The 22,744-nt window shown below is 51.9% G+C and overlaps 1 protein-coding gene across 3 annotated transcripts in view; it reads left to right on the top strand.

Annotated features, from left to right (window-relative positions):
• Nucleotides 1–22,744, top strand: part of CORO2A (coronin 2A) — a 115,967-nt gene that overhangs the window by 71,079 nt on the left and 22,144 nt on the right. For 2 of the 3 annotated variants that reach the window (XM_045021893.1, XM_045021892.1), the window contains exons 4-7: nt 8,021–8,170; nt 10,784–10,963; nt 21,296–21,412; nt 21,967–22,071. In XM_045021893.1, the coding sequence (XP_044877828.1) occupies nt 8,021–8,170; nt 10,784–10,963; nt 21,296–21,412; nt 21,967–22,071 (552 nt within the window). Of the gene's footprint in view, nt 1–2,217; nt 2,272–8,020; nt 8,171–10,783; nt 10,964–21,295; nt 21,413–21,966; nt 22,072–22,744 lie in introns of those variants that run through there. The other variant, XM_045021894.1, reaches the window with a different exon arrangement.

Below are 22,744 nucleotides of genomic sequence, written 5' to 3'. Positions count from 1 at the left end.
AGCCGCACGCCTCCCCTCGGGAGCAACAGCTTCACACCCTGGACGTCCGCAGGGCCCTTGCCTTTTACATCGAGCGGACGAAGCCCTTCCGGTGTTCGACCCAGCTGTTTGTAGCAGTCGCCGACCGCATGAAGGGCGAGCCGGTCTCCTCCCAGCGGATTTCCTCCTGGGTAACGGCATGTATTCGGACATGCTACGAGCTTGCTCGCGTGCCACCATGCCACCTCACTGCTCACTCGATGAGAGCGCACGCCTCGTCGGCCGCCTTCCTGGCCCTTGTCCCCATCCAGGACATCTGTAGAGCGGCCACCTGGTCTTCTGTCCACACCTTCGCCTCCCACTACACGTTGGTGCAGCAATCCAGAGACGATGCAGCCTTCGGCTCAGCAGTCTTACACTCTGCCACGTCTCACTCCGACCCCACCGCCTAGGTAAGGCTTGGGAATCACCTAACTGGAATGCATAGGAGCAATCACTCGAAGAAGAAAAGACGGTTACTCACCGTAGTAACTGTTGTTCTTCGAGATGTGTTGCTCCTATCCATTCCAGACCCGCCCTCCTTCCCCACTGTCGGAGTAGCTGGCAAGAAGGAACTGAGGAGCGGACGGGCCGGCTGGGGTATATAACAGGCGCCATGGCGGCGCCGCTCCAGGGGGCGCCAGCTGGCCCGCCGGAGTTGCTAGGGTAAAAATGTTCCGGAGAGCCGTGCACGTGCGGCGCGCACACCTAACTGGAATGGATAGGAGCAACACATCTCGAAGAACAACAGTTACTACGGTGAGTAACCGTCTTTTATCAAAAAGATGGGGAGGTGACGTCATTGAAGTGTTGAAGTGACTTCATGGAGAGAAAATATCGGGTATTAAAGGGCTCATTAATCTAGCAGAGAAAAGCATAACAAGACCGAGTGGCTGGAAACTCAAAAGAGACCAATTCATATTAGAAATAGGGAACAAATATTCAACAGCGAGGATGAATCACCAAAGGAACAAACTAGAAAGGGAAGTGGTGAGAATTCCACATTTCTTAATGTCTTCTAATGAAGACTAGATGCCTTTCTGGAACGTGTTTAGTCAAACTAGCTACTATGCTATACAGAAAGCATGCGATATGCAGGGTGTCAGATTACATGCTCTAATTGTCTCTTCTGTCCATAAAGTCTGCTAATTTATGAACAACTGAGCATATCATGGGGAAGAAACTCTCATGTTCTACTGTGTAGTCGGTGTCATTCCCACAATGAAGAGTCATTGAGTGGGGTGATCCAGGGGAAGCAGCTCCAACATCCAATGTGGCTGGACAGGGGCAGGACATCAGCACTGCAGGGGAGGGGTGGGTGTGTCAGTGACATCACAAGGGCCTTTGGCAGGACCTCAGCCTATTGGACAGAGGTGGTGGGGAGGCGATGATCTCACAGAGAGATCTTGACATCATCCAGGCAGGACAGGGGTGCAGGACAGGGGCAACCTTGGAGATCCCTGTGGCTTTGCTTCAGCACGTCTCCTTCTCGAGGTCTCTCCTTGAGGACCGAGAGAGAATTCACTTTCACGTACATGAGCGCCAGGAGGACCCTCTTTGCAGTTTTCTCCTTTTCTTTTATTGATTTTGCTAGAAAACAGACATCCCTGTATAGAAGGTAAGAGCCTCCGAGAGGTTTGGAATCTGTTCGGTCTGATCCATCAGATGCCGGCTGATTTTTAGGAAAGGAAAACACTAGATTGTGGGGGCAGCCTTTTATTTCCCACCTAGGACTTTGTCCCTTAGAATCACTGGGGACATTGGGGTTTCTCCTTTTTGTTTTCCCTTTTCCTGTCTCTCCCTCCTTTCTCTTCTTCTCTTGCATTTTTGTCCTTTTCCCCTGCTCTCCTTTCACCACCAGGACCTGTCTGTGCATGTGGAGTGGGGGATTGGGCGGCGGGAGGGGGTGTTGCACTCCAACTCTCATTGTGGTAGGCCCTCCCAAAGACATGTGGCTGGAATAGTGCTTTAAGAGTGACTCCCTCCGGTGGTGACCTGGGACAGCTGGTGAGAACTCTCAGCTTTCTGAGTCTCAGAGTCTCAATGCTGATTGGGGAGCACGGGGCTATTGTGAGGGAGGAGACTCAGGTCCTTGTTACTCTCTTTTAAGACCAAGGAAATAAGCCAGAACCAAACATTTGATTGCTCTTGCTGCTTTTCTCCATTCATTTGTAGATTGCCACGGACTCGCAGGGGCGAAAGAAAATGCAGGCCTGTTATTTACCAGGTTGCATGTGGCAACAGACTATATTGGTAAGGGATGCAAGGAGAGTGTGGGTCACGATGCAAACTGCAGACACACACACACACACACTAAACTTAATCAATTTAAAAGTTTTATTGGGGATAATTACAAGGGGTAAGGGAGCAGTGTATAATTAGCTAATAGAGTTAATGAAACTTAAAACACACAATGACTAAAATATCTACTAACAATATTTATAAACAAAGATGCAGCATTTAGTAATAACTGATACTTACAAATACAAACCCAATGCATAACGACCGGCAAACGTAGAAGCTCTGTTTGAAACACGTGAGCTGAGAGAGAGGCTTCGAGGTGATCAGGCTCGGTTACGGGCATACACAGGATACATGGGTATACACAGGATTCATTTTTCTTTCTCCTCTCCCTGCCTGCACATGGCAGGCAGGCCATAAAGTACCAACTATGACATCATAGAAGTGTCATAGGGGACGGGGCCCAAAACCTGTTTGTGTTCGTTTCTGATTGGCACAAGCGAAGTTAACACCATGTAGGGGAGCAGGTGCCTTAAAGTCTGGCTTCGCTCCCAAAAGGTGAGGAAATGCATATTGGTTTAGAATGCGTTCAACACTGAATGACAAAAGAAGAGGCCAGGGCAATACTGGTATGGGCAAGTTTTTCAGGATGCAGACAGGAACTCATCTCAACATCATTGTCTTTGAGTAATTCATGATTTTCTCTGTAATGGGCTAGTTCTTCTAAAATACTTACTGAATAATTAGGTTTTAAGAAAGCCACATGCAAACCCATACTTCCAGTCACAAAGGAGTCAGGCAGCACCCTACAGAACGGGGGATAGTCCTCTGGAAAGCAGTGACCGAAACAAAGAAGTCATTAAGCATCTCTGCCATTTCCAAGTTTCCTGTTACTGTTTCTCTCTCCTCACTGAGCAGTGGGCCTACCCTGTCCTTGGTCTTCCTCTTGCTTCTAATGTAGTGATAAAAAGTCTTCTTGTTTCCCTTTATTCGCGTAGCTAGTTTGAGCTCATATTGTGCCTTTGCCTTTGTAATCTTGGCCCTGCATTCCTGTGTTGTTTGCCTATATTCAGCCTTTGTAATCTGTCCTAGTTTCCATTTTTATATGACTCCTTTTTATTTTTTAGATCATGCAAGATCTCATGGTTAAGCCAAGGTGGCCTTTTACCACATTTTCTATCTTTCCTACCTAGCGGAATAGCTTGCTTTTGGGCCCTTAATAGTGTCCCTTTGAAAAACTGCCAACTCTCCTCAGTTGTTTTCCCCCTCAGTCTTGATTCCCATGGGACCTTACCTATCAGCTCTCTGAGCTTACCAAAATCCACCTTCCTGAAATCCATTGTCTCTATTTTGCTGTACTCCCTTCTACCCTTCCTTAGAATTGCAAACTCTATGATTTCATGATCACTTTCACCCAAGCTGCCTTCTACTTTCAAATTCTCAACGAGTTCCTCCCTATTTGTTAAAATCAAGTCTAGAACAGCTTCCCCCCAGTAGCTTTTTCAACCTTCTGAAATAAAAAGTTGTCTCCAATGCAGTCCAAGATCTTATTGGATGGTCTGTGCCCCGCTGTGTTATTTTCCCAACATATATCTGGATAGTTGAAGTCCCCCATCACCACTAAATCTTGGGCTTTGGATGATTTTGTTAGTTGTTTAAAAAAAGCCTGATCCACCTCTTCCACCTGGTTTGGTGGCCTGTTGTAGACCCCTAGCATGACATCACCCTTGTTTTTTACCCCTTTTAGCCTAACCCAAAGACTCTCAACACTTCCGTCTCCTATGTCCATCTCCATCTCAGTCCAAGTGTGTACATTTTTAATATGTAAGGCAACACCTCCTCCCTTTTTCCCCTGTCTGTCCTTCCTGAGCAAGCTGTACCCATCCACACCAACATTCCAATCATGTGTATTATCCCACCAAGTTTCAGTGATGCCAGCAATGTCATAGTTGTATTTATTTATTAGCACTTCCAGTTCTTCCTGCTTATTACCCATACTTCTCGCATTTGTATATAGGCATCTAAGATACTGGTTTGATCTTGCCTCACAGTTTTGCCCTGACCCTCCTTTCTCTCTGCCATTATAGCCCATGCTCCCTCTTGTTTCCGACCCATCTCCCCGGTCTCCATGTTCCCCACTTACCTGTGGGCTTTGCTCACCTGTCCCCGTCAAACCTAGTTTAAAGCCCTCCTCACTAGGTTAGCCAGTCTGTGTGCACACTGTGTACCCAACACATTTATCACCTTTCCAGTGTTTCTCCAAGCAGTAAGGATATAATTGTCTTAAAGACACTTAAGAATGTGGTTACCTGCTATTGGAATGGATTGGTCCATAAGGGAATCTCTGATTATGCATCCAAAGATCGTATTAGCACTCTTGGCCACAGCATCTCACTGGGATCTCATGTTCAGCTGATCATCCACCCCCCCTCCCCCCACACACATTTTTTCAGAGTCACTGCTGGCTGAGGAGATTGCTGGACTATTGATGTTGATTATCAATAATTCTTGGAGCATTGGGGAAATTCCAGAAGCCTGGAAGAAAGTTAATATTTGCCAGTGTGACAGGGTTGGGACTCACCACCGCAGCGCCTCCCACCGGCACACCTGGGAATTAGCTCTGTCCTGTGTGGGGCACCCTCTGCCAGTGGTGTCCCATCTGTCGTCTGCTCCCCTGTTGGTGTCCGGACCCACGTTGCTCCCCGCTCAGGACACTGCCCTCTGGCAGTGCCCACTGCCTGGCTGCACCCCCTGCCGGGGGTCTGGTGTTATCAGCACCTGTCCTAGGGGCCGGCTGCACCTCACAGTCTAGCCCCTTTGTCACAGGGGCCAGCCACAGCCTGTATCAGGCCATGCTCCTCCTCAGCCACGTGTAGGACAAGGGGGAAGGAGGGGGACCCAGGCCCACCCGCTACTCTGGGTCCCGACCCAGGGACCCCCTAGTGGCAGCCTCCCTGCCCTCCTCCTCTCTCCTTGTCAGGCTTTTGTCCCTGGGCTGCTTCCCCTTCGGCCCTGTGCACCTGCTCAGCCCTTTGTAGCAAGGCCCTCAGCCTGGGGTTTTCCTTGGCGGGAGCTCCCCAGCTCCTTCTGCCCTTCCCCAGCACTGCTCTGTCCAAGGTGCTACCTTTCAGCCCAGGAGCCAGGCCTCCTCCCTTGGCAGTCAGGGAGAAACTCCCTTTCCGCCTGCTAGGCAGCCTTTATATAGGGCCCAACACGGCCCTGATTGGCTTCTAACAGACCTCTGTTGATTGGCTGTCAGCCTGCGCAGCCTCAAAGGCCTGTTCCAGCTTTTTTCTCAGGGGGTGGGGCACTGCCCCACCACAGCCTGTTTTTTAAAATGGTAAATGAGGTGACCTGGACGTGACACTTTGTACCTCAAAGTAGCACCCTGGAACCCCAATATTCACCACTGTGGAATAATTATGATATGCTTGGTATAACGTATACCTTGTGAGGTATAATTTTAAAAGTCTTGATCTGTTGAATATTATTAATATTCTGTTGGAGTGTATGTACTATCATTGTTATGAAGTGTTGCTATATGTGTTACTGAAATATGCTGCGAGGTTGGGAATGCCCACAGCGAGTCAATCAGGTGCAACAAAGGAGGGCCAGACAGTGGTGATGGCCCATCAAGAAAAGAATACACTATCCCAGAGGCTCCATAGGGAAGGAACATACACAATGGAGACTGCTTGACCAATGGGGATTTCCTGACCCCCACGTACCAGCAGGATCTTTCTAGCATCTGGAAGAAGGTATAAAAAGAGACACACGTGGTCTCATCACATGACCTTGTAGAATCATAGCTGTGGCTGGGAGTCCCAGGGCCTTTAAATCACCCAGGGGGCTCCCAGCTGCAGAGGTGGCTGGTAGCCCCTGGGGCGAACTAAAGGGCCCGAGGCTCCAGCCACTGTGGAGCTCCGGGCCCTTTAAATGCCAACCCCAGCCCGGCTGCTAGAGCTGCGGGTGGGATTTAAAGGGCTTGGGGAGCCCTGAGACTTCTGTAAGGGATTTGACTTGCATGCTTTTTACAATACAGCATTTTGATTAAAAAACTAGAATGATGTACAACTAACAAGGCCACACATTAAATGAATTACAAATTGGCTAACTGGTAGATCGCAAAGTGTAAGTGGGGAATTGTCATGAGTGGGCATGTTTCCAGTGGGGTCCCACAGGGATCAGTTCTTGGCCCTATGTTATTTAAGATTTTTGTCAATGACCTGGAGGAAAAAATAAAATCATCACTGATAAAGTTTGCAGGTGACACAGAAATTGGGTGTGTGGTGAATAATGAAGAAGACAGGTCACTGATACAAAGCACTCTGGCTCACTTGGTGATGGGGTGTAAGCAGACAATATGAATTTTAATAAGGCTAAATGTCAATGCATGCATCTAGGAACAAAGAACGCAGGCCATACGGACAGGATGGGGGACTCTATCCTGGGAAGCAGGGACTCTGAAAAAGATTTGGCGGTCGTGGCTGATAATCAGCCGAACATGAGCTCCCAGCGTGGTGCTGTGGCCAAAAGAGCTAATGCGATCTTGGGAGGAAAAAAAGAGCAATCTTGAGTAGGAGTAGATTCAAGAAGGATGTTGATAAATTGAAGAGGGTTCAGAGAAGAGTGATAAGAATGATTAAAAGATTAGAAAGAGACAAGGTGGGTGAGGTAATATTTTTTTATTGAACCATCTTCTGTTGGTGAGAGAGAGAACTTTTGAGCTACACAGGGCCCTTCTTCAGGGCTGTTTAAGCTTGAAAGCGTGTCCCTGTTACCAACAGAAGATAGTCCAATAAAAGGTATTACCTGACTCCCCTTATCTTGCTAATATCCTGGAACCATAACACTGCCTTATAGCGAGAGAGTCAAGAAGCTCAATCTATTTAGCTTAACAAAGAGAAGGTTAAAAGATGACTTGTTTACCATCTGTAAGTACCTACATGCAGAACATCTATTTAATAACAGGTTCTTCAAACTAGCAGAGGAAGGTCTAACACAATCCAATGGCTAGAAGTTGAAACTATACAAATTCAGACCAGAAAGAAGGCTACATTTTTAACAGTGAGAATAATTGACCACTGGAACAATTGTCAGTGGTGGATTCTCCATCAATGACAATTTTTGAAATCAAGATTGGATGTTTTTCTTTCTGCTTTAGGAATTATTTTGGGGAAGTTCCCTGGCCTGTATTGTAGTCAGACTAGATGATCACAATTGTCCGTTCTGGCCTTGGAATCTATGACTGAGAGAGATGGAAGGCTCATCCATGAGTAAATTATAGGAGTCTTTGGTTTGAGAAACTAACAATAGTTGGAAAATTCTTTATCAAGCATCGGAGAGCTTTCCTTCCTGGGAATTGTGTGTCTTAAGCTTTAGTTTAATTATGCTCCCCAGACAAATGTCTCACCTTTGGAATCAAGCTATGGACTCTCATTGCCTTTAGCTCTGAGAGGAAGCAAAGGTTTGGAATATGCATAAAGGTCATGGAAGAGTCATATAATTTAGTTTATGTTCTCCCCAGATAGTTAAAGGGCAGAAAGAGAGAGAAGCTGTTAACATATTTTCAAGGCATATTTTAATGTCTGCACATCTTACAGTGGCAATATTATTATGTGCCTGCAAGTCAATAGGCTGCTCCTCATTTCTATCCTTTGAGACTAATCCACAGCTGGCTGCACTGACAGTACTTGGCCTGGATCTTAGTGATAGGATGTCTCACTGCAGAATAAAGACTCTGCTGCTATTTGCTGTTTAGGTGAAAATCTGGGACATCCCCAAACATTTACTAACAAGGAACATCACCAGTGCAAGGAAGGAGCTTCTGGGTCATGCTCGAAGGGTGGGGCTCATTGAATGGCATCCTACGGCCAGCAACATTATCTTCAGTACTGGCTATGATTATAAGGTGAGTCAGCTTTGCCCTTCTCTCCAACCTGCTGCGGGGCAGAATGTGTGGCCCAGGCCCAGGGGAGGGACCCAGAGGGTGCATCAGCAGGGAGAGGTTACCCATACTTGCTTTGTTTCTTCGCAGTCAGTTTTGTTTGTACTCCTGCACGTAGTTGCATTCTGTAACAACAGCTCATTTAAGTTGTATGAGGAGAGCCCTCCTGGAGCCAGCAGTTCCCTACTGTGTGGGTCACCCCCACCTGGGGCAGAGGACGTAGAGACTGGGTTTGTACAGACACTTGTGCTGCTGGTCCTGGTTGCAGGGGCAAAAGCTGGGGCTCACCCCAGCCCTCTCGGGGTGAGGGAGTAGTCTGGTTCTTGGGCATTCCAGCCAGTCTCTCTATCAGAAGAGCAGGGCAGGCAGGGAAATGTTTTCCCCAGGACAGCCATGTTGTACTTGTAAGCTGGGGCAAAGCATGCTGGGAAATAAGGAGTGTATATAAACTCTAGCTTTTCAAGAGATGGAGAGACGGGGAGGCAGGCAGACTGCATAGAAGGTCTGGTGTAGGGCAGAGAATGGAAATTCCAAGTTATGTCAGATTTCACATCTTACAGTGGCAATGTTATTATGTACCTGCAAGAAATTTGTTTTCATTTCAATTAAGAACAAAACCTTGAAATTTTTCACAAAAGAAAATTCAGAAAAAAAATGTTTTCAGATTGATCTGAACATTTTGTGTCAATTTTAACTTTTTAATTTATATTCTAATATAACACAATATAATTATAACACCGTTATATTTCAGAGTGGTAGCCGTGTTAGTCTGTATCAGCAAAAACAGCGAGGAGTCCTTGTGGCCCGTTAGAGACAAACAAATTTATTTGGGTATAAGCTTTCGTGGGCTAAAACCCACTTCATCGGATGCCTTTTGAACTGTCCCGACTTTCAGTGACCCTCTCCTTTCCTCTAAGGGTCTGTCCACACTGCAGTCAGCGAGTTGACTGAAGCTCCGGTAGACATAAGCCCATGGGCGACAGGCACGTGGTTCCAGCATTTGGGGAGGCTGGTCTGAGCGCCGGAAGCTCACCTGTGCCCAGACTGTGCCCCCCCCCCCTTGCTCCACTTGAGGCCCCTCCCCCACTCGGCCTCCACCCCAAGCCCTGCTCCCACTCAGTCCTCCCCCCCCCAAGGCCTCCTCGTCTGCTGCTCGCCTAGTCCCTCTTCTTCACCCCCGTTCCCTGAGGCCCCTGCCAAGTCCCATCCACCCCCCCGAGATTCCACCCCCCATCAAGTCTGTCCCCCTGAGGCCCCACTGCTTGCTGAGTCCCTCCACTCCCCCACTCGCTCCACCCCACCACCTGCCGAGTCCCTCCACCCCCCCCCATGGCCTCCTCGTCTGCCGCTCACCTAGTTCCTTCTCTTCTCCACCCCCGTCACCTGAGGCCTCCACTGCCCGCCAATTCCATCCACCCCCCGAGACCCCACTGCCCGCTCAGTCCCCCCTCTTCCCCCAGAGACCCCACCGCCATCCGCTGCCCATTGAGTCCCTCCACCCTTCTCCTCCAAGACCCCACCACCAGCCGTCTTTCCACCCCCTCCGCCATGGCCCCACTGCTCGCCTAGTCCCTCCACCCCCAGCCCCCCGAGACTCCACCGCAAGCCGCTTGGGGGGAGGAGAGGAGGGACTCAGCAAGCAGTGGGCAGGGGAGGGAGGGACTCGGCCAGTGGGGTGCCCTATGGGGGGTGGAGGAGGAGAGAGACAGCAAATGGCAAGGGCCTCTTGGGGGAGGAGAGGAGGGACTCAGCGAGACGCTGCAAGCGGCGGGGGCCTCGGGGGAGGGACGGAGCAGGGACAAGAAGAGGTGGGGTGTGGGGGGGCACAGGAGGAAACGGGGGGGCCACCACAGCCTAGGCATCCGCACACTCAAAGGCGGCAGGTTGGCAGCTGCGCTGCAGGGGAGGCTTACCCTCCCCCGGCCTATTATACCTGCCACTAGGCGTACCCAGGCTTGTGTTGGTGTAGGGAACGTGAGTACCAGTGGGTGTGAAGCCACAGCAGCATGGACTTGAGCGGCTAGCCCGTGCTGAAGTACAAGTCCTGGGTGGGCTTGTCCAGCCTGCATTGCTATGGCATCGCAGCCGTAGGCACTCGCACCAGCTCCATCAAAACGAACGGGGGCATGTCGACAGGAGCTGCAGTCACCCCTCTGATTGCAGGGCAGAAGACCCTAAAGGAGTCACAACCCACATAACATTCACTTCCCCATCGTCTAGTTGTAGGTTTAGTTAATGTTAATGTAACTGGCTGCTGTTCATTCCACCTGTTTTCCCCTGCAACAATTTCCCCATGCAATAAAAAGTCCCCTGGAAATGAGACTGTGAACTCTTTGGGGCAGGGTGCATGCCCCTGACAGACTGCTGTAAGGCACTAAGCAGGCCATAGACAAACGATTTGTGATCCTAATAATTATGTGGGTAAACAAGGGTGCAAGTTCACTGGGGCACATTGTTCCAGCACGTCACTCCCATCTCTCCAGGGGAGCAGCCATTCGGCGTGCAGTGTTGTACTTGCTGACTGTCAAATAGGCTGGTTTGAGGGAAAGGTGCTGAAAATTTGTTTCTTTGCCTCAGATAATGATCTGGAACCTCGACACAAAGGCGCCCGTAATTCAAAATCCGGTGAAGACAATCAGCTGTCACAGGGACGTGATCCTCTCCATGTCATTCAACACAGACGGCAGCCTGCTAGCCACTGCCTGCCGGGACAGGAAAATACGGCTCGTTGACCCACGGTCAGGAGCCATCCTACAGGTATACAGGGTTAAATAGCTTGATCCACAATGCGTCTGACTGTAAGAGCTCCTTCTTCTTCAAGTGCTTGTTCATGTCGATTCCAATCAGGTGTATGCGCGCGCACGTGCATGGTAGCTGGAAGATTTTTCCCATAGTACCATCGGTCGGGTCAGACCGGGCTCCCCCTGGAGTCGCGCCTTCATGGCACTCAGTGTAGAGCCCGCCACCCCCTCAGTTCCTTCTTACTGCCAGTGACGGTAGGCTGGAACTTCCTGTAGCCCTGGCTTTAGCAAGCCTGTTCAGCTCCAGTTGTTTGTACATAGTTAGTTTATCTTAATAGTTAGTAGTTAGTGATTAGAGTTATTGTGGGGTCCCCATGCCCCTTCTGACTCCCTGGAGCTGTGGTATGCCACGGTCCTTGGGGTTTAAAAACTGTGTGGTCTGTGTGAGGCTCATGCCAAAGAGCGATCCACACTCCTCATGTTTATGGTGCCTAGGGAGGGTCACCAAAAGGATCGCTGTAAGATCTGCCGCGAGTTCCGCCCTAGAACTCTTAAAGGAAGGGAGCAGCGGCTAAAAAGTGAACCTCATGGAGGCAGCTCTACACCCCCATTCAGGCCCGGGCTCAGGTGACCCGGCTCCTAACACTTCCTTGTCGATGCGAAGCGCTCCGGCGCCATTGCGTTCGGTGCCGAGAAAGGAGTCGTCCCGGGACACTGGGCACTGGCATTGCACTTCCCGAGGCCCAGCAGAGAGCAGGCACCAGTCTCACTCGCTAGTGTCTCAGAAGAAAAAGAAGCCAGATAGTCGGTCACCCCCTGCTAAATCTAAGGAAGTGAGACCACAGGCGGGCCACAGCTCGAGATCCCCCGTTAGGGCCGCGTCATCTCCTGCCCAGCTGAGGCAGTTGAGTCCAGGCCCGCCACGTTCACCGGTCCCTACGGGCCAGCAGCTGCCACTTCCTTCAATGCTGGAATCTTTCAAAGCTGCTTGGGATCTGCTGCACCTTACGGCGCCATCCTCACCCCCTAGGAGGGAGGATCCTACGGTGCTGGTGGTCCCACCCCACCTCCAGGTGCAGTCAAGAAGGAAGCCAGCAATGATGTCCAGGCATTCCCCATCTCCATGTCCTTCGACATCAGCCCACTTGGACAGAAAGCCTAGTCGCACCCAAAGCTCTCAACGCTCGATGCACCGAAGCTCAGCTCCTCTGTGGTCTTCAGTCTTGGAGACCTCGGAGTCAGAGTCTGACTCCTACTGCTCTCAGAGGAGCAGGAGCCAACGAGTGAGGTCAAGGCGAGAGAGGGGAGAACTCCAAGCATGGCCATCTCAGTGGCAGAATCCATTGGGCCATTCTGGACCCCCTAGGCCTTTCACCAGAGCCAGGGAGGGATCCAAGGGCCCCGCTCCGCAGCGTCTTCGGTGGCCTCAGCCACATTCGTCCTGCTATCAACCGTGCAGCTTGCCTCAGTGCCTCAGTGCCTACCCACATGTTGAGCCTTCGGCTGCGGCATCAGCACCGGCCTCGGCACCGGCAACTCTTTGGACCTTGGCGATGACTGCTGCTCCGGCGACGACAGCATTTTCGGCATCAGTGATGACCTCGGCACTAATAGCAGCACAGACAACGGCCCCGCCACCTTCGTTGGCTCAGGCAGCTGGTTCAGCACCGGCTTCACCGGCGGCACCATCAGTGTCTCCGGTTCCCGTGCCAATGCTGAGTTCAGTGTTGACTGCCCCGTCACTGACAGGTGCTCTATTGCACCGATGTTCCCCTGAGAGTCGCGGGACCCCTTGGGAGCTGATGGCAGGGAGCTTCTGCTGCTTATAGGGGCGTCCTCTTCATCGTCTCCGGACAAGGCATTGGCAGGCAGAGCCATAGCCCCAGTGCTTGAGGAACATAGGGTGTTACAACAGCTGCTGCGAAGGCTGCTCAGGGTCTGGGCATTAAGGCTGAAGAGGTGGTCGAGGAGGCTGATCCCATGGTGGATATCCTTGCTCCCTCGGGTCCTTTTCCTATTGCCCTACCACTTATTAAAACTATTGTGGATACCATCAAGACCCTGTGGCAGACCCCAGCTTCCTTGCCGCCCACTGCCAAGCGCAACGAGAGGCGTTATTCCGTGCCCTCCAAGGGGTATGAACACTTGTACTCCCACCCACCTCCTGACTCTCTTGTCGTGGCTGCTGCTAATCAGCATGAGTGGCAGGGTTTCCAGGCGCTCTCCCCTAAAAACAGGGAGGCTAAGCAACTCGACTTTTTCGGGAGAAAGGTCTACTCTCCAAGGGGTCTGAAGCTCTATATCTTGAACCAACAGGCCATCATCAGCAGGTACTCTTATAACAGCTGTGCAGCGATGAACAAATTTGAGGAGCTCCTCCCTTCAGACTCCTGAGTCGAGTTCTCAGCCTTGGTGGAGGAGGGAAAGCTAGTCTCCTGGGTTCCCTCCGGGCCATGTTGGATGGTGCTGATGCCGCCACTAGGGTCATGGCTACTGGGGTGGCCATGAGAAGGGGCTCCTGGCTTCAAGTCTCGGGTCTCCCTTATGAGGTCCAACAGACCATTCAGGACTTCCCATTTGAGGGTGTGATGCATAGCCTGAAAGACTCACGAGCCACCCTCAGGTCTTTGAGTGTGCACACTCCTGCCACACTTTAGGTCGCAACCTCCTCCGAGGTTCTATCAGCAGAACCGTCAGGATGGTTCTTGGAGGAGGAACAGGAGTGGCAGGAAAAGACAACACCTGTCCTCAGGCCAGGGCTCTGGCCAATCCAAACCACTTTCTGCCCCGAAACCAGCCTTTTGAAGGTGCGGCCAAGGACGGTGCACCAGATCTCCAACTGGATCCACCCTGCCTTACCTTCTCATCCCGACTGTCCCCTTTCTACTGTGCATGGTCCTGTATCATCTCAGACCGTTGCCTGCAGATGCTCCACCGAAGCCGCGGGACCAGCGGCCCCTCCACAGGCACGTCTGCGGGAGGTCCACCGGAGCCGCGGGACCAGCGGACCGTCCGCAGGCATGCCTGCGGGAGGTCCGCCGGAGCCGCATGCCGCCCTCCCCGTGGGACGCTGCCCCAAGCGCGCGCTTGGCGCGCTGGGGTCTGGAGCCGGCCCTGCCCGGAATGATTGTGTCCCATTGATTGCTCTCAGTCCACCAGGTTTCTGTGATGCCTATTATATCTATATCCTCCTTTATCACAAGGCACTCTAGTTCACCCATCTTATTATTTAGACTTCTAGAATTTGTGTACAAGCACTTTAAAAACTTGTCCCTGTTTATTTGTCTGCCCTTTTCTGATGCGTCAGATGCCTTTTTATGTGAATGTTTCTTGTCTGATCTGGCCCTTATATTATCCTCTTCCATCCTCTGTTCCTGACTATAACCTAGAGAATCTCTATCAATAGACTCTCCTCTAAGAGAAGTCTTTGTCCGATCCACATGCTCCTCTGCAGCAGTCGGCTTTCCCCCATCTCCTAGTTTAAAAACTGTTCTACAACCTTTTTAATGTTTAGTGCCAGCAGTCTGGTTCCACTTTGGTTTAGGTGGAGCCCATCTCTCCTGTATAGGCTCCCTCCATCCCAAAAGATTCCCCAGTTCCTAATGAATGTAAACCCCTCCTCTCTACACCATCGTCTCATCCACGCATTGAGACTCTGAAGCTCTGCCTGCCTACCTGACCCTGTGCGTGGAACTGGGAGCATTTCTGAGAATGCCACCATAGAGTTCCTGGATTTCAGTCTCTTCCTAGCAGCCTAAATTTGGCCTCCAGGACATCCCTCCTACCCTTCCCTATGTCATTGGTACCTACATGTACCACGACCAGTGGCTCCTCCCCAGCACTACACATAAGTCTATCTAGATGCCTCGAGAGATCCGCAACCTTTGCACCAGGCAGGCAAGTCACCATACGGTTCTCCCGGTCATCACAAACCCAGCTATCTACATTTCTAATAATCGAATCTCCCATTACTAACACCTGCCTTTTCCTAGAAACTGGAGTTCCCTCCCCCGGAGAGGCAACCTCAGTGCGAGAGGCAACCCCAGCACCATCTGGAAGGAGGGTCCCAACTATGGGAAGGTTTCCCTCTGCTCCCATTGACTGCTCTACTTCCCTGGGCCCTTCTTCCTCCTCAACAGCACAGGAACTGTCTGAGCGGAGGTGGGACAATTCTACAGTGTCCCGGAAAGCCTCATCAACATACCTCTCTGCCTCTCTCAGCTCCTCCAGTTCCGCCACCCTGGCCTCCAAAGTCCGTACATGGTCTCTGAGGGCCAGGAGCTTCTTGCACCGACTGCACACATACGCCACCCGCCCACAGGGCAGGTAATCATACATGCGACAGTCAGTGCAATAAACTGGATAGCCCCCACTCTGCTGCTGGGCTTCTGCCTGCATTGTCTCCTAGTTACTGAAGGGGTGTTTACAGCAAGGAGTTTTGACTGTCATTTAGTTTATAGGTTTTAAAACGAAAACAACAGCAAGGGGCCCTTGCCCCCTTCCCACTCCCCTTCCAAACTCCTTGCGAAACTCCCTGTTAGCAACCTCTGTTCGCAAAGCTCCCTGGTCGCTTGGCACTGCTTTATAAAGCCGTGGCCTGCTTGATAGCCCCGCCCACTGACTAAGGCTCAGCCGATCAACAGAGGCTTCTAGCTTTCAAACCTTCCTTTGAAGCTCACAGCTTCCAACTGCCAGCCACAGCACACGGTCCTTCAACCAACCAACCAACCAGACGGACAAACACAAGCTCGGCACACAGCGTGTAACCCCCAAACACAAACAAACACGCACTACAGACAGTCACTTACCCCAAGGGTCCTGTATTTGCTCCTCCTTCACCTGGAGAACTCCTTTTGCAAAACTCCCAGTTAGTAGCCCCTGTTCACAAAGCCCTTCTGTGCCCTTCCACCCTCCTTCCCCGACCCTCTTCAGGGACAAGCAGCTCCTATCCAGGAGGTGCAGTCGCTCCTATCTCTAGGAGCAGTGGAGGAGGTTCCTCAGGAGCACAGGGGCAAGGGCTTTTATTCCAGGTATTTCCTAATACCGAAAGCCAAAGGCGGCCTCAAGCCTATCTTGGACCTGGGTGAACTCAACAAGTTTGTGAAGAAACTCAAGTTCCACACAGTCTCTTTGGCCTCCATCATCCCCTCATTGGTATGTCACCTTCGACTTGAAGGACGCATATTTTCATATCGCAATCACTCAGCCCCACAGGAAGTACCTCAGGTTTGCAGTCAACAGTACCTGCTACCAATTTACTATCCTTCCGTTCGGCCTGTCAGTAGCACCTTGAGTCTTCACATGCATGGCAGTTGTTGCCATGTTCTTGCAAAGGTACCAGGTACAGGTGTTGCCATACCTCAATGATTGGCTGATCAGGGGTCCTCCAGGACCCAAGTGGAAGCTCAGGTCAGATTCATCAGAACCACCTTCGACAACCTGGGTCTCCTTCTAAACGAAGCAAAATTGACTCTGTCCCCCATCCAGAGGATAGAGTTTATAGTGGCAATACTGGACTTGAAGCGAGGTTTCACGCCCTGACCGATATCATTCCAGGCTTCAGACAGTTTCCCACCACCACCACCACAGAGAGAAACTGCCTGAAGCTTCTCGGACACACGGCTGCCTGTACCGACGTGGTGCAGCATGCCAGGCTTGGCCTTCGACCGCTTCAGTTGCGGCTTGCGTCAGTGTATCACCCAGCCCAGGACAGCTTGGACAGGATTTTGCCCCTGCGTTGCCTGGTCCTCTCCTACCTCCTGTGGTGGCTCAACCCTCAGGAGATATGCTCAGGGTCCCCTTCGCCACTCCGCAGCCGTCTCTGTCGCTAGTGAAGGACGCATCAGACTTGGGCTGGGGAGCACATCTGAGAGACCGCAGGACTCAAGGCCTCTGGTCTCAGTAGGAACTAGGTCTCCACATCAGTGTCAGAGAGCTGAGAGCAGTGCGCTTGGCATGCCAGACCTTCCGGGCACACTTACCGGGACAATGTGTATCAGTCATAGAATCATAGAATGTCAGGGTTGGAAGGGACCTCAGGAGGTATCTAGTCCAACCCCCTGCTCAAAGCAGGAACAACCCCCAGACAGGTTTTTGCCCCAGCTCCCTAAATAGCCTCACAACCCTGGGTTTAGCAGGCCAGTGCTCAAACCACTGAGCTATCCCTCCCCCACCCCCAAAAAGAGGAAGGCTCAAGTGATATCTGGGGCTCTTAAGCAAAGCCCACACCACGCTTTGACGGACAATACAACAGCAATGTTCTACAGCAACAAACGGGGGCGCACGCTCCTCTCCCCTGTGCCAGGAAGCCCTCATGCTGTGGGACTTCTAACATTCAATACACCTACAAGCGTCATACCTCCCTGGGGTACAGAACAAGCTGGCAGACCACCTCAGCAGGTTGTTTCACAGGCACAAGTGGTCCCTTTGCCCGGATGTCGCGATTTCAATCTTCCAGAGGTGGGGATTTCTCCAGATAGACCTATTCGCCACATGACACAACAGGAAGTGCCAGCAGTTCTGCTCCTTCCAGAATCACAGCCCAGGCTCCAGAGCGGGTGCGTTCCTCTTCCCATGGGAAGGTTGTCTCCTATATGCCTTTCCACCTGTTCCCAAGGTGCTCCTCAAGATCCGGAGAGAACAAGCTCAGGTCATGTTGATAGCACCAGCCTGGCCCCGTCAGCGCTGGTACACATCTCCCCTAGCCATGTCCGTGGGAGCCCTGATCACCCTGCCGCCACTCTTTCCGGACCTTCTGACATAAGATCACCGTCGTCTTCAACATCTGAACCTCGAGTCGCTTCACCTCACGGCATGGAAGCTCCATGGTTGAATCCAATGGAGTTTTCCTGTTCAGACCAGGTCAGACAGGTCCTCCTTGGCAGCAGAAAACCCTCTACGAGAGCCACATACCTTGCCAAGTGGAAGAGAATTTCACCCTGGTCGGCGCAGCGCCATTCGTTCCCGACGCTAGCCTCAGTGCCACTCATTCTGGACTACCTCCTCCATCTGAAGCAGCAGGGACTTTTGTTGTCATCAGTAAGGGTGCACTTAGCTGCCGTTTCAGCCTTCCACCCAGGTGCGGAGGGCCACTCTGTGTTCCCTAATCCTATGGTCAGCTGGCTCTTAAAAAGGCTCGACAGGCTATACCATAACATGTGTCAGCCTGTCTCTGCCTGGGACCTCAGCCTGGTCTTTTCCAGGCTCATGGGACCCCCCTTTGAACCATTAGCAACATGCTCCCTGCTCTACCTCTCTTACAAGGTGAGGTTCCTGGGAGCAATAACCTTGGCCAGGAGGGTGTCTGAGCTCAGAGCCATGACATCAGATCCTCCCTACACCATGTTCTATAAGGACAAGGTGCAGCTCAGACCTCACCCTGCTTTCCTCCCGAAGGTTGTGTCGCAGTTTCTCATCAACCAGGACGTCTTTCTCATGGTATTCTACCCTAAGCCACACTCCAGCGGCAGGGAGCAGAGACTCCACTTTCTGGATGTCTAAAGGGCGCTAGCCTTTTACATCGAGAGAATGAAGCTGTTCAGAAAATCGGTCCAGTTATTCATGTCAGTGGCGGACAGAATGAAAGGACTGCCTGTGTCGTCACAACGTTTCTCGTCATGGATAGCGTCCTGTATTCGTGAGTGCTACAACCTGGCAGGTGTTCCTGCACCTCCAATCTCTGCGCACTCCACCAGGGTGCAGGCTTCATTAACAGCGTTCCTGGCTCAAGTTCCTACTCAGGAAATCTGCAGAGCGGCGACGTGGGCCTCCATCCACACTTTCACCGCACACTATGCGATTACCCAGCAGGCCAGAGCCTTCGGACGAGCAGTGCTTCAGTCAGGGGAAGACTCCAACCCCGCCTCCTGAACTTGGGCTTGGGAGTCACCCGATTGGAATCGACGTGAACAAGCACTCGAAGAATCCAAAACACTTACCTTCTTAACTGTTGTTCTTCGAGGTATGTTGTTCATGTCCATTCCAATACCCACCCTCCTGCCCTTCTCTCGGGGTAGCCAGCAAGAGGGAACTGAAGGGGTGGCGTGTCGGCAGGGCTCTGTATTGGGCGCTGTCACAGGGTCCTGGGCAGGCTCTCCCCCTTTTGGGCCTGCACCCTGTGTTTGGGCTGGTATTATAAAGAGTCTTCCATGCCTCTTTCTGTTGGATCACCCCGGTGTCTTTATTTCCAGTGCTTGTGCAGTTCCCAGATCCCCCAACAGTTAGTGACCCATAGACCCTCCCCAGGGTCTCCTGGCCCTTGAGGCTTCTGTGTTGGCAAGGAGACAGAGATTCTGCCCTCCTGTCTCCTCCTCCTCCTCGCTGAGGTCCTGCTCCAGCCCAGTGGTCACTACTTAGCTCCGTATGTTCCTCTGAGCCAGCCCTGAATGAAACGGAGCCTGCTCACAAGAGGAAATCAACTGGATGCTGTTGCTCTAATCTCTAGCAGCCATTTCTCAGCCTCTCCCAACAGCTTGGTGTGACTTGCTCTTCTTGGCAGCCTGGCCGCTGCTTTTGGACAGTCATTAGCATGTTACGAAGCATTGTGCTGCTTTACAGCTACACTCCTTCCCCGCCTGCAGAATAAACCTGGAAACCGCAACATAGCCAGAGTGACTGGGGAGGAATGCTGCACTCTTCTGTGAGCTAACACATCCCACCTCTCGGACAGGAAAACACGAAGATTTCCCTTGCTCCTATGCAGCCCTGCCTCGTCCCCTCACCTAACTAGTCCCAGGAACACCTCATGCCACTCTTGCCTGTCTGCCTTTCTTACGCTCACCCCAACCTCCTGCTTCTTGCCCAGCTCATTCTCGAACTCCCCCCTGAGTTCACCATGTTTGTGTTGGTTTCCCACCTAGACACCGTGGTGCGTGGTGTCCTGGGACTAGATGGCAGGGGATCCAGGTCTGTGTTGTCCCCTTGCCAGCGCCTGTTTGAATAGTCCTCTCTGACTGGGTGGGAGAGATTGCGGGGCCACACTGTGCAAGTACCCAAACATCACTAGCCGCAGCCTAGGGAAGATTTCTGCTGGCAGGGTAGCAGTATTCTGGCATGTAGCTCCTGCAAGCTGCTGCGGCTAGAGGGCCCACGGTCTCCCCCTTATGCACCCCAACGCGGTGTACAGCTGAGGGCTGGGCTTTCCGTGCTGCCCTCAGCCCCTTTGAAATGTGTGCCACACTGGTGCCATTGTTGCAGCAGGACAAGCAGCCCCGCCCCGTATGACTAGGGTTGCCAACTTTCTAATTGCAGAAAAGAGAACACCCTTGCCCTGCCCCAAGACTTCCCCCGAGGCCCTGCCCCTTCTCCAAGGCCCTGCCCCCGCTCACTCCATGCCCCCTCCCTCTGTTGCGCACTCTCCCCCATCCTCGCTCACTCGCTCACTTTCACCAGGCTGGGGTAGGGGTTTGGAGGGTGGGGCCGAGGGGTTCGGAGTGTAGGAGGGGGCTCTGGGCTGGGGAAGGGGATTGGGGTGTGGGAGGGGGTGCAGGCTCTGGGGTGGGGCTGGGGATGAAGGGCTTGAGGTGCAGCAGGGGGCTCCCGGGTAGAGCCGAGGGGTTCAGAGTGTGGGAGGGGGCTCAGGGATGGGGCAGGATGTTGGGACGCAGGAGGGTGTTCAGGGTGCAGGCGCCAGGTGGTGCTGACCTCAGACAGCTCCTGGGAAGTGGCAACATGTCCCTCCAGCTCTTGGAGGGCCAGGGGGCTCCATGTGCCATACGCCCCCTCCCCCCACAGGCACTGCCCCCACGGCTCCCATTGGCTGCAGATCGTGGCCAATGGGAGCTCTGGAGCCAGCACTCGGGGTGGCGCCTGTGTGCGGGGGCAGCACGCGGAGTCCCCCTGGCCACACCTCCGCCTAGGAGCCAGAGGAACATGCCAGCTGCATTCTGGGAGCTGCGTACAGAGCCTGCCTGCCCTGTTGGCACTGTGGCCAACCGGACTTCTAGCGTCCCGTTCAGCTGTGCTGACTGGAGCTGCCAGGATACCTTTTCAACTGGGACTTTTGGTCGAAAACCAGACGCCTGGCAACCCTACAAGCGACCTGCACTGCCGTTGCTGTAGCAGGGCGAGCGGCCCAGCCCCACCAGGACCAGTGCTGTCACTGCTGCAGCAGGGCAAGCAACCCATCCCCATGGGACCTGCGCTGCCATTGCTGCAGAGGGCCATGTGAGGAGAGGCAGATGTGCAGTGAGATCCTCTTTTGGTGGGGCTTCAGGAGGAAGGTGCAGTTAGTGCCTTTTCTGCTCAGCAAACTCAAATAAGCTTCGGACAGCAATGAGAAAAAAATGTCTCCCCATGCCTGGATTTCCCATGTGACCATGATAGTAATGTTCTGTGTGTCTCCTTACAGGAAGCCAGCTGCAAGAATCACAGAGTGAATAAAGTTTTGTTTCTAGGAAACATGAAAAAGCTGCTCTCTACTGGAACATCCCGCTGGAATAACAGGCAAATTGCTCTATGGGAGCAGGTGAGTAGAGCCAGCAATCCAGCCATAGACGCTTCAGTTTTCTTCACCAATTGGGATTCCTCATTACTTTCACTTTAACCCTTGTGCTTGCCAAATACCCAAGAATTAATTTGTAGCTAAGTTCCAAGGTGGTCTGTCAAGCTAAAAACTCTGAGGTGGATCTTGGCTGTTGTGTATAATATGTTATGACATAGAAATGAATTGGTGAAGAAGCAAGGCAGGCTGACAGCATGGCAATAATGCAAACAGAAATGGAAGCCATTGTCTAGCATTGGCAGGGGTTCTGGGTATGGGAGGGAGCAGTTTCAAAGGAGCTAAAGGCTGGCTGCAGGCAGACGGGAGCAGCATGTCCATACTGCAGACCTGCAATAAGAAGTGTAAAGAGACTTCTGTGTGTCCCTCCCTCCATAGCCATGGGCCCTCTCAGAACTGCCCCCCTCCCACAAATCCAGTGGGAGCAACAGTGGGACTCAGGATCAGATGCTCTAGGAAATTTTCAAGCAAGGCACTAAGGTTCTGAGAGCGGCTGTTTCTCTCTCCTTTGACATGCCCAGGGTGATCTTTCTGTGCCTTTAGTTGAGGAGGATCTGGATGGCTCCTCGGGGCTGCTGTTCCCGTTCTATGACTCTGACACCCACATGCTGTATGTGGTGAGCAAGGTAAGTGCTTTTTCTTTGAATTAACATCAACACCACAGATTCTGTTCCCAACTACACTGCTTTTATGCCCTTGGCTTCAGTGGAGTTACTCCTGATTTACACTTGCTTGAGTGAGATGAGAATCATGCCGTTATGCTTTACCTGAAGGTCCCTGATGAAGCAATAAGACACTTATTGGATAATAGACAGATACTAACTGAATCGGGTCTTCAGTATTAACTGCAAAATCATGTATTCCCAGGACATCCCACAATCTTAGCCAAAGATGAGCAAAAAAGTAGTAGGAAAAGACTTCACTTGCACTCACTAGAAGTGAGGCTGAAAAGATGGGATTTCACTCTGCTTTTAAAAGCCTTTGGGGCTCACTTGTCCAAGTGTGGATCACAAATTGCTGTGCATTGCCTAGTGTGGTATGCATTTGGAGATCCACATGTCCTCCTGTTCGGCTCATTATATGACAGGCAGAAAAAAGTACTTTCATGTGTTGATCTGAAAGTTCCCAAAGTCCTGGCGTGTCTAGCTCTTTAATCCTTACCCCATGGCCCTACTCCTGTGCTAACAAGCTTGACACTAACACTAGGCACATAAGCTAGAGCCACTGCCTTTGTGGGAGTGAAGCTCAGCACACACAGGAGTACTTGCAGGGTCAGGGCCTGGGTGAGCAAAGGTCTGT

The sequence above is a fragment of the Mauremys mutica genome, chromosome 6, assembly GCF_020497125.1.
Source record: "Mauremys mutica isolate MM-2020 ecotype Southern chromosome 6, ASM2049712v1, whole genome shotgun sequence".
Taxonomy (NCBI): Eukaryota; Metazoa; Chordata; order Testudines; family Geoemydidae; genus Mauremys; species Mauremys mutica.
Note: the sequence above shows the minus strand (reverse complement) of the source record. Positions and strands in the feature narration are given on the sequence as shown.